At 36.6% G+C, this 12,067-nt stretch overlaps 1 protein-coding gene across 1 annotated transcript in view; it reads left to right on the top strand.

The window, feature by feature from the left end:
• Positions 1-7,555: 7,555 nt before the first annotated feature.
• The window catches only part of tasp1 (taspase, threonine aspartase, 1), a 28,487-nt gene continuing 23,975 nt past the window's right edge, over positions 7,556-12,067 (top strand). The window contains exons 1-4 of the mRNA XM_067609729.1: positions 7,556-7,802; positions 8,408-8,609; positions 9,494-9,561; positions 11,148-11,216. Of these exons, the coding sequence (XP_067465830.1) occupies positions 8,450-8,609; positions 9,494-9,561; positions 11,148-11,216 (297 nt within the window). The 5' untranslated portion in view covers positions 7,556-7,802; positions 8,408-8,449. The remainder of the gene's footprint in view (positions 7,803-8,407; positions 8,610-9,493; positions 9,562-11,147; positions 11,217-12,067) is intronic.

Below are 12,067 nucleotides of genomic sequence, written 5' to 3'. Positions count from 1 at the left end.
GTACTATTCAAAGCAAACCACTAGATGTCAGTCTTGCAACATAATAGGCAGCAGTGCATTAAAAAGTGATTCTGTTAAGAGACAGAGTGAAGTCATATGTAATGGTCAGAGTTGGCATCACACAGCATCTTGCAAGAGGCATGTGGTTGTAAACTAATCTTATAAACATTGGCAGACATTTCACTGAGGCATGCAAAGATTGATGTTTTTAGCCAAATTGGTAAATAATCAAATTTGCTTTCTAACTGGACTTCAACCAGAGGACACTCTCCTACTTCTGACCTTTCAATAAAGCATCATTTATTTCATATAGGCATTCTTTAGGCATATAAAAACTTTAGGCACACCTGGTTACAGCAACTACTTGTTGTGAAAAATACTGAAATACAGTCAACTATAGTACTACTATAGTTTTATTTATGAGATTAAAGACCCTACCAACCCGTAGTCTACTCACACAGGTGTTCTCACTTATGTTGTCTGATTAGACCTCTCCTTGCACTGTGTGACACTTGTTAGGGCAGGACAACATACCCTTGCTACCCCTTCTTATTGGTTCATAGACTTTGGTGACATCACCTTATTCTAAGCATAGCTCTACCAAACTTTAACCTGACTTGAGGTCCAATCACTTGGAGTAATTGGAAGTATGTGTGTGCAGGATCCTAAAGTGTCATAAAATGTTGTATTGTAGATTTCTAGCTTCAATCACTATTATGATAAATGGGCTTTTTTCCACAACTTACAAATCAGCTAACAATGACATCATGTTGTCTGGAGTGCCCTATGTTGTGCTATACAGTAAAATAGCTGTTTCATAGTTTTAATTAAGGGTTACTAGATATTGTCACATGCATGAACAGTATCTAGAGGGACATACCATGTCTTTTATGTCATGCATCATTTATCACAATTATTTGATCACTGTGGTTCTTGTCATTGCTCAACAGGTATAATACAGACAGCGTGATGTCTGATGAGCAGCAAAAAAAAAAAAATACAACGTGAAGACAGGCACTGCAGGGCAATCTGTATACTCCAAACAGAGGAGGATCTATTTGTGTAAGACTGCGTAGGCAATTGTAATTGTCATGGTTACAGCACAAGGAGATTAAGCCAGTGTCTGTACCTACAAGTCACTAGCAAGAACATTGCATCATTTCATCTGTTGTTGGCTTGATACGTTGTATGTTTTTCATATCCAACTTATGATCATAGCAACGTAATTATAGCAAGCAACGTAGGCTAATTATCTACAGAGAAGTGCACAAAATTATCCCTAATTCAAAGTGAGCCCACAGGCCGTAGGAATTATAATTATAACTTTTGTTTATAGGTGTTCCTATGTCAATATCCATAAGCCTTTTGATGGGTTTTAAGTGACTATTTGGTTTGGTACGTTTCAGTGAAGGAATTATATCATCATGTCTGTTCTCAGTCAGTGTCTAATGATAAAACACATAATTTGTTTAGTACAATAATTGGTGGTTTTACAGATATTGCTCAAGCCTATAGATGTAGGCTAAATGACTCTACTCAGTGGGGATCTCCAGTGAAAAACCAAACTTAAGCCATCAGTGCAACTGGCCCTTGAGGCGTTCAGCGGATGCCTTAAATGGTTTAATTCTTACATCATTTTTCATATCTTGCCAACAACAATAAAAGGGTTACAGGAAACATTGCTTATTGAAGGCCTCTGATGAGGTTTGACAGTGTGCATGAAACCTCATCTGAGGCCTGTTAAAGCCTGTAGAGGGTTTATAAAGGTAATTATTGTGTAAAAACACAATTCCTCAGCCAAGTTTGATACACACAGATGTTAACATGTTACTGTTTTTCACATAAATCTGTAAACATATTAAACCAAATAGTTCTAATCTACAGTCATTGGAGGTGGAAATAGTTTTGTATAGGATACTGTGTGTCTTTGACCCAATTCTTATCCTGAACATAACAACACTTTGCAGTCTAGTGGTTTGTGTGGGTTCTTTTCAACCTTCTCAATCAAACATTTGTATGCCCAAATCATCCATGGTGTCCTGTCATATATGTAGCTCATCTGTTTCACAGATGTGAGCAGCAGCTTGCTATTCTGATTGAGGACCTCATTTGTGCACAGGCTTAAACTGAGACACACCTCTTATCCATATGTGTTTAATATCTTCTTGAAAACCACTGATAACCCTTTAACTTCAGAATACATTTAAATCAAATGATCTTTCTGTATGACCAAACAAAAACCACGTTCAAGTGTCTTTTAAGAAAATGATAAATAAGCTTAATGGTGATGTTCTACAAAATGCATCTCCTGTTATGAGACTAATAAAAATTTCAGTAACAGCTAATTTACAGTACGTATATCAGGTGGGTAAATATCCTGGAAACATTTAAATATATAAGGGTGTTAAGCCTGTTTTTAATATGATGATATTTATTTGTGCACAACAGCTTAAGACTGGATAGGAGGCTACTGCTTGCACCAGTATTGGAGATTTTAGTTCATTTGTAATTTCCTATTTCTTATAGTCTTTCTTTAGCAACTATTTTATTCATGATTGCAAGCATTTTTTTTGTTGTTGATCAATTTGCTCCACGTAGAATTGATTGGCATTTACTGTGCTTGCCCTCAATAGTCTGTAATTCAACTGCAAGAGCAATTTGTCATGGGATGCACTGTAGTGTATTGATGTGAATATAGTGGTGTACTGAGTGGTACTTTGTTTAGTCTACATACTCAAAATGGGTTTGGGGTTGGATTAAAAAAGCATCACACTGTGAGTATTCTTTTCCTGCAGGATTCCTGTGGGTTGTAGCTTTGGCAAAATGTGTTGCAATGACTCCCTCTGTTTATTTACTCTATTTAATAAAGACCCTATCCAGTATCTGTCTTCCAGCCTGTCCTCACAAGAAAAACGATAGTATAGGTCATAAATTCAGCCCGCAAATATGACCTATAGTTATGTTTGAGTTACAGACACCATCTAGCGGCCGTAGTAATTATGACCGGGAGAAGTGACGCAGTTCAGATGACATAGACTATAAAGTGACAAATTTCCATAATTTTGAAGTGGCAGGTTGGGTGAATGGCTAGATAGATAGATAGATAGATACATAGATAGATAGATAGATAGATAGATAGATAGATAGATAGATGGACCTAGTTGCAGGAGACCGCTGTTCTCTTCCCGCTTCCAACTGCAAGTCAGGACAGTTTTTAAGAAAACGATTGTCATGGTGTTTGCTGTTGCCACGACGGCGGTCGCCAAACTTTGAGGAAGTAGTAATTTTAACCCACACCATGTTTCAAGTGATCATTTAAACTCAAACCATGATCTTTCTCTAACCCTAACCCAGTGGTTTTTGTGCCTAAAACTAACCAGGCTCCCAGACTGTAACCACAGCATTGTCACACCATAAAACATCATTATTTTTTAACAGCGATTTTTAACAGTTTTGGAAAGCACAGACAGAGGTGGCATATTAGAAAACACACTTTTGGGTTGTTCTGGTGTGCGTTAACAATCAACCTATGTGGTTGTTTAATTATGAGGATGTGTTGGACTCTTCACACCAGAGCGTGCCTGCTTTCTGTCCGCTCAAAGCAGCAGGAATTCCTTCCTGATCGCTAGCTAAGGCAAGTTGAATAGATTTACTGTGGATAGATGTTCAAAGTATATGCACTAGGGATGTGCAGAGGGCCCAGTATTTGTATTTGTATCTGTATTTGTTGAAGCAGCAAGATTATCTGTATTTGTATTTGTATTTGTATTTGTATTTGAATAAAAGTGGAAAGAGGCTTAAAAATCCTCTTTTTGTTTTTATTACACTTTTAATTTTAGAAAATTAAAGTGTTACAATAAGTGTTCATGAATAAACTACCTTACGAAGGAGGTCCCCTCACTGAGTCTTAAACTGGAGTCTCCCAGATCATAGACCACTGTGCTGACTACTGAGCTAAAACTTTACTCATCGCCTTATTGCAGACAGACCTTTACCTATTTATACAACCATAACACAGAGACACAGACTGTGTAACATGTAGGGAAGGATTTCAAAGGCGATTATTGCTTTGCACTTTTCATTTATTGCCTATTTTTTACAACCTAACTTTGTGGAAAGAAGGGGAACAACAGGTTATGGAGAGTCCCTTGAGAGCACTTCACATGTGTCAGTAGCGCAGCTTTAACCCAACTCTGAGAGTGACGTCCAAATTAGGAAATGCGCGTCATGTAGCAGGTGGGCATGACTCCCCTCGTTGAGACCTGCTGATAGACGTAACAGCGGAGAAGAGAGACTGAGATAGCGATGTAACCGACCTGCGTGCTGGTATTTGACTTTTTTTTTTCTTCTCGAATACAAATAATTTAAAAAATATTTGTATGAAACAGATATTTGTACCAAACCCACTATTTGTGCTTTGCCAAATAACGTATTTGCATTCGAGCACACCCCTAATATGCACATAAGTGATCCAAATTGTTAACTGTTATCTTGTTAAGGATATAATTTTCTTTGCAGGATAATTCTGACCGTACAATGTTGAACTGTTTCTCTTCATTTACTTTTTTTCAAGAACAATAATTCCTTTATATACAGAATAACTATATAGTGTGTTTAACTATGATTTCCCCCCCTTTTATACAATTACACAAAAGACTAAGACATGACCAGAAAAGTGGAAATTTCTTTATTCCAAGTGCTCTAAAACAAATCAAATTATCACATGATCTACTATGTCTGCCAGATGCCCAAGCATAATATCTGAGGAGAGATGAAATTCCACTGGAAAATGCTATCACAGAAACTCTATTACAAACAATATTGCTCACACTCATCAGTGCAACAGACATCTTGAATCCTGTAACCAGTTGTATAACACCTCATTTGTTTCATTAACCAGCAAGTAAAATAAATTTTCAAGGAATACATCCTAGTTCGATGTTTTCAGTATAATGGTGGAAGGCTTTAGAGTGTTTTTTTTCTCATATCTTAAAATAATGTCATGTAGGGCACACACGTAGAAATAAAATGTTAAGATTTCTTATTTTATCAGAAGTTATGGAGCAACTTCATAGCAACAATGTAGCTCATTTAAACTCTCAAATAGCTTGAGTGAGTGTGAATTTGTCTCATGAAAAACTGGAGAAGGCCTCAGACGGATCATGTCTGCAGTCTGTGTGGTCAACACAGATAACACATCTATTAAAACGGGACTGGCAGTTTTCCTCTGCACACCATTAACAACAGCAAGAACAAGTTTCCACAGAGATTTGATGGCATGCGATACTAAAGCCACCCCCTAAAGGCTAGCTGGCCCCTCTTCAGAGCTCTGCACCCTGGCCCCAACCCTCTCTCCATTAATTGCTTAACGGCACTCTTTCATCTCTGTTGACTTGATCCAAAGCAAACAACATTACCCTGCACATTATGATTAAAGAATGTCCTTGTTCTGGTCCACCCATACAACTTCTGCTTGGACCATAGACATAACAGAGCTTTTTTCAGAGCTTGTTGATTTGTGATCATCAGGGGTTATGCTGCATATATATTTTTATATTAGTTGGCATAATTTAGTTGTAATAAATGTGGTACAGTATAGACCAATAGTAACTTTACTGGCACAATACTTAAAAGTTTTGAAATAATAAAGCTGCCTTTTTTATTACAGCCAGATAGGAAATATGATAACCTATAGTAGCTATTAGTATTATAGTACTATTGGATGTCCATGAAATACTTTCCATTTATTCAAACACTATTTTTATGTCTTAGCAGAGCTTCATAAAATCTTTACTTATGTCCAACAATGTTGAGGATTTCTTTAAATCATATCTTTTGTGGTTCACTTCTCTTTAACAGGCTGTAACGATGAAACATCTTCAGGTAAAAAGTTCCCTAACTGCATGATTATGACTGGCATTAAACCTCTGAAATTTAAGAGCAAATTGTAGTTATGCAGGCTATGTCCTTGTCTCTGTCCATTGCAATACTGAGTCATTCTTCACAGTGAGGCAAGCACTGAATGTTTTTCTTCAGGGTTTAATTATCAGCTGCCTGACAGGCTCACAATTTTTTTTGGAATGGCCATATCTTGGGAAAAGCACATCCCATCTTTTCCCTACCTCCCCATTATTGTCCTGGAGAAAGCAAAGTGATTATTGTGGACTTAGATTTGCAGCTATGGGACCAAAACTAGCGCTAAAAATATCTCTTGAAGGATGGATGGCCTCTGATTAAAAGTTCTCAGTTGTCTAACCTGACACACAACTCGCATTTTATCCAGGACTGTGCAGCAAAACACAGCCAAAAAACACCATTGTCATAAAGTCAGAAGTAACAATAACATAAACTGGTGCAAATGAAATTGTTTTGTTTTTGTATATTTGCATACATATATATATATTTCAAACATAGCTACAATAGAGTTTGGTGGGAGACCACTTTTTTGCATTTGTTTTTATTTGACCGTTTGTCAATGTACAAGGACAAAAAACATGGGAAAGAAAGAGAAGGATGGCATGCATTAAAGATCCATAGCTGGACTCAAATAAGGAACTTCACGGTTACATGGTACAAGTCTCAGACTGCAGGATTGTAAGATACTCTGATAGAAGAACAGTTTTTGATTTAAAACATCAACAGTCACAGCTGTTGGTGTTATCGCATCAGAATCTGTTTTTTGTTTGTTTTTGTTTTTTTAGCACACAACCAATTGTTTTTGTAATATAGCCTATTGCAGACAAACCCTTTGATAATGTATCAGTTTAGTTCACATTAAAGCATGAAACTTTGATCAACAATCTCCTGAATAATGATAAGATTGTGAAATCTGGAGAGCCCGTTCTCTTTATTGAATTCACCAAATGAGCACATGAGTATACAGCAGACCTCAGATCATCTGAGCATCTTTCTTTTTAAAATCTTTTTATTGAAATTTTCAACAAAAGTTCCCAAACATATTCCACATTGTTAAAAAATATACACCAATGTAGTATAAATAACAATGACAATAGACAACCCTACCCCCCTTGATTATCTAGAAATAAAGAAATAAAACTAAAGATGTAGCTATTTCCATGAAGCGTTGTGTCAAGGGCATAGTTAGAATGCATATCATGCTATGTCATTTGGGCGTTATGAAAGTATGTCAAAAAGGGTCTCCATGTCTTCGAGGTTGCATCTTGAATAATCAAAAAGAAATTTTAAAAAAGTCATCAGTATTTGGAATACAAATAAATTTGTCTCTACCTAACTATTCAAGAGATGCATTTTCCGTTCTAGTTGGTAATATTAACTAAGCCTACAAAAATCCAGATACAGATTTCTGTTTGGTGATTTCAAACTCTAATGAATAAGAATTTGTTTTTACCTACGGTAGCCGATTTGTATTTTGAGTGTGTTTTCTTACATGCATTGTACGTGTCAGCAGGATACAAACTAACAACACTATAAAAACATTATTTTATTTTATTTTTTCCTTTCATCAACATCTGAGTCTTTATTGTATCCGTAAATAGTTTTGTACAGCATTCAAGCCATCAAATGAAGTGTGCATTTCAGCCACGTGGGCCAATGTTTGGACTGAACTCACTTCCTTAGCAACGTGTATCTGAACCAGGAAGTACTTTTGGACGCTTCAGCTAGCTCTTCGTAGCGCAGTGGAGTGAGAGTGTTGTGGCTGCAAAGTTTGTCTCAGTTACATTTATCAGTGAAACTACTGTCCTTGTGTATTAAACACATGTCAGGTAACGTCGTGGTTAGCATACAGTCCTGTCGCTAAAAGGGGAGAAGGAGTGAAATTTGTAAGTCGAGATTTGTTTTGTTTTTGTGTTAGCGAGCTGTTAGCTAACAAGCTAACGAAAACACAATACTCCAAGCTTGCTTTACCAGTTATTTTGTCTGTAATATGTTGTCTGTTTTCCACTTTAATTCGTTAATTAGACACGTAATATAAAGTAATCAACGTGTGTTCAATAGTGCAAACTTTAAACTGACAGACGTAAGGATATATGAACAACAGAAATTGTTAGGAGAGTTGATAACGTCTAAACGATACCGCAGATGGGTGATGATGTCCTCATGTTATGTGCAAGCTTTCAAACTTTGGCTTCAAGTATTATCGATCACAGCTAATAGCAGATATTTAGATATCGTTAGGCACAAGGTAGATGTTACTGACATGATGATCCACCGCTGACAGATCACTGACAGTGGTGAGCAATAGCGCTAATAGATTAGTTCATATTTTGTACAGATGGAGAATGATCCATTACTTCAACCAAAGAAGTCATTGTCAGTGCTGGTTCAGAGAGCCACCACACTCTTTGTATCTGCATGTCCAATCAAAAATGGTAAATCACCTTGCCTTGTATCATCCCTGAATTTGTATTTCTTTTTTCTTTCACAGGTGCGTCCTGAAAATGACTTTCTCACCTCTGTGTGATAGGCCATGATAGGCTTGTCAAGTTATGCAGGGGTTATGGAAAGTCTAATCAATTCTGCTGAAGAGCAGCAACCATCCTCTCCCCTGGACAATTCATGGTCCAATAAACAGGAACCAAGCAAGAATCAGAAGCCAGGTGTCGGTGGATTTGTTCTGGTGCATGCAGGTAAGCGTACACACCATCATTTACCAGCATAATTAAGAAGTCAAGAGAGGAATATTGTGAGATGCTACCCATAATGAATCAACACTCTGTAACACCTAAAAATGGGGATAGGGAGCTGTAGGGTCATTTAAAATTGAACGTGATATTAACTGAGCTTGTAATGGGTTATGAAGATGTCTATTGCACTCTTTTGATTGAGACATGTACACTACACTTGTATATATTTTGTCTGTTGTTTTCCATGTCTTTTTTTTATTCATTTAGAAGTCAACTCCTTCTGCAAGAGTTTACAAACCCTTCTAAAGTTTATTACTGAAATCTGTAATACTATAATCACAGATATGGTAAATGTCATTGAACATACTGTAGCCATGTCATTAATAAGACTGACCATTGACCTGCATGTTTTGCATAATGAGCTGCTGCCTCATTAAACTAGAAAGAAATTACAGGTAGATTGCAGATACAGACTCAGTGACAGTTGACAGACACACATGTGCCCAGTGTTTTCATGGATGTACATCATGTGTGTATGTGCCCTCCATTTGAGATGCATATTGAGAAAGAGAAACAGCGCTGTACAATAGATTAGAACATTAGTTTCGGCCTTGACCCAGACCATACAGCGAGGACATCACTCCCCATCTTCCTCAGCTGATTAAGATGTGAATTCGTGCTACAGCATTGTGACAAAGTTTTCTGTTGTTTTTAGGTTGCTAAGAATGTAACTCTTGTTTTTACTTGCTACTGCTATTATTGGTGCGTCCATGATGCACTGAAAAACTACATCTCCTTATATATTTTCCTGCTTTGAAGCAGTCAGTTATCATCTAATGAATGGTCAAGTCTTTCTTATCATTTGCTTTCACATTATGTGCTTTCAGGAGCAGGATACCATTCTGAATCGAAGGCCAAGGAGTACAAGCATGTGTGCAAAAGAGCCTGCCAGCGAGTAAGTTTACTTTATAGGTTTTACCATAGATTTTACAGTGTGTGTGCAGACAGGCCTGAACACTTGAAATCTTACTATGTTTGTACTCAACTGGCCTGATTTATTATGAAATGTTTGTAAAAGTGTTGCTATTTGGGACCTTACAGGATTCAGTCTCTTAAGTACTTTTTAATTAGAGAGCAACTGAACAGATCAACACAGTATCATCCATTAAACAGCATCTCTGGGTTTTCCTTAAATAGTCAAAGAATGATGCTGCACCATCATATCTAAATGCAATTTTAGCTTACAGCATACAAAATACAGTATATGTGCTGCATTTATGACCAATAAATGTTTTTTTCTTTACATTATGTTAATGTGATAATTTCAGAATAAGTATACTTTTATTAATACAATGAAGTTGACCTATTATAGTCATTCTAATAGTTTACAGTTTACCTGCTCTGACGTGTAAAAGTTGGTTGGGTATAACAACAAATCAGGTATTAAGTCAAGATCCTAAATATCCAAATGTGCACAAACTTCCTCCACTACAAACATGGGGAATGTTTTTCCAGATTTTTTTAGAAAAATACTCTATGATGGAAAAACATTTCTATCTTAACATTCACTTTTTTGCAGTTATTTACAATTGAAACACCCAACATAGTACATATGTAGAACTTTTTGCAAGCTTTATTTCTCTTTTTTTATTCATCAGCTTGAAAAATCATAATATTGGAATTTTCTCTTACGTTTTATTTGAAGTTTGGTCAGGTTGGATAGAAACTATCTGTGAGCAGCTGTCTTTAAATCATTCCATTTTTCAGTGGTATTCCAATCTTTTCTTTGGCTGTACCACTGACGCACTTCAGTGTTCTTGTTTTGAAGTCATTCCAGTTTTCATTTGGCTGTATTAAGCACATTATGTTGTTGGAATGGAAGTCTTAGTTCTTTGGCACTCAAAAACAGGTTCCTCTCAAGAATTTCTCTGTATTTTGTTTCATTCATTGCTTCATAGATCTTCTCTCAATTTGCTGCTGCTGAAAAACAAGTCCATGGTGCCATCATTCTTGCTTTACAATAGAGACGGTGTTAGAAAGATGATGAGCTGTGTTGACTTTCTGCCGGAAGTAGTGCTTTGCATTAAGGTCAAAATAGTTCAATTTCAAAAAGGGGTCAGTTGCGTTCATGTGTCCCAGTCATTCACATACCTTATTCCAACCTATTAGCTTGCTGCTGTTTGTCTACACACACATGAACTCACAGCCAGCCTTTGTCAGCCTCTATTTTCTTACTCACAGAGGGAGCTTACATGCAGTCAGTGGCAGTAAAATGCAAAAAAAACTAGGCAGATAACTGGAAAAGAGGAGATAATGTACATGAATGTTCATATATCACAGTAAATGCACTGTAGCATTATTAAGAGGGAGAAAGGAAACCAAACATGAACTAAATAAAATGATTTATTTCTGTACATATCTTATCATAATGGACTTTAATGAGGTATTGTACAAATAGTTAAAGGAGCGGTGGCTGTATTTGGTGGTTTTACTGGAAACCTGTTGCTCTTTTTACAAGGTGTCCCTGTTTGTCTTTTCCAGGCTGTGGACCGGCTCAAAGCTGGGGCTCTTGCAGTGGAAGCAGTGGCTGCAGCACTGGTTGAGCTTGAGGTTGGTTGATTATGATCCAGGTTTGATAATGTAAATTCAGTACTCAACCATTATAAAGTCAGTATTTATTAACACATTGCATACAACAATTATTTGTATATCCAGATTGGAGTTAAATAAAAAAAAACAACATCCAAAAAGCTTTCAGTGCAGATAAGAAACATAATTTGACATGTGTGTGTGTTTATCCAAAATGGCTTTACTCTGTTCCAACCTCTGATGCATGTACGCACATCCTGTTGGATGACGTAAGGGATGATTTTCCTCAGGGCCAGGTTGGAAGAAAGAATGATTTTGATGAACTCCGCAGCTGCAAAAATGTACAGAGATGTGCTGTGTCACAGGCATAAGCTTTTATTATAAAATAACCTTATTCTGTGTATAGTTTTTCCTGTGACAAGAGAGGTATTTTTACTGTAACTCCTTTTGAAAGTGTAGTTTCAAATGTATTGTTGTGATTTTAATGCAGGTAGTCTTCATTTGGGTAGCAACAGAGAAACTTGCTCAAGTATGAAGCAGAAGACAAGAAATGACAAACAAAAGAGGCTATTAACAGCTCCTATCTATTGAATAAGAAATTAAAGAAAAGTCAGCAACAAACCTTCAATGCACATAAAATATTACTTACCATTTACTGGCTTTGGCAAAATATGTAAAGAAGGGCATACCATTTGTGTTTGGAAGTGAAAATGTGCCAAAAGCAAAGCTATTTTGAATGTAAATCTGCTTATACACAAATAAATCAGCAAATTTCCTTATGAGGAAGGCCATTAAGCACAAAAAACAGAATGAAAACTTAAAAAACAATTAGGAACCAACATAATAAAATCAGTATCAGAGCACAGAGGGGC

This window comes from Thunnus thynnus, chromosome 14 (genome assembly GCF_963924715.1).
Source record: "Thunnus thynnus chromosome 14, fThuThy2.1, whole genome shotgun sequence".
NCBI classification, from domain to species: Eukaryota; Metazoa; Chordata; class Actinopteri; order Scombriformes; family Scombridae; genus Thunnus; species Thunnus thynnus.
This window is presented reverse-complemented; position numbering and strand designations above follow the sequence as displayed.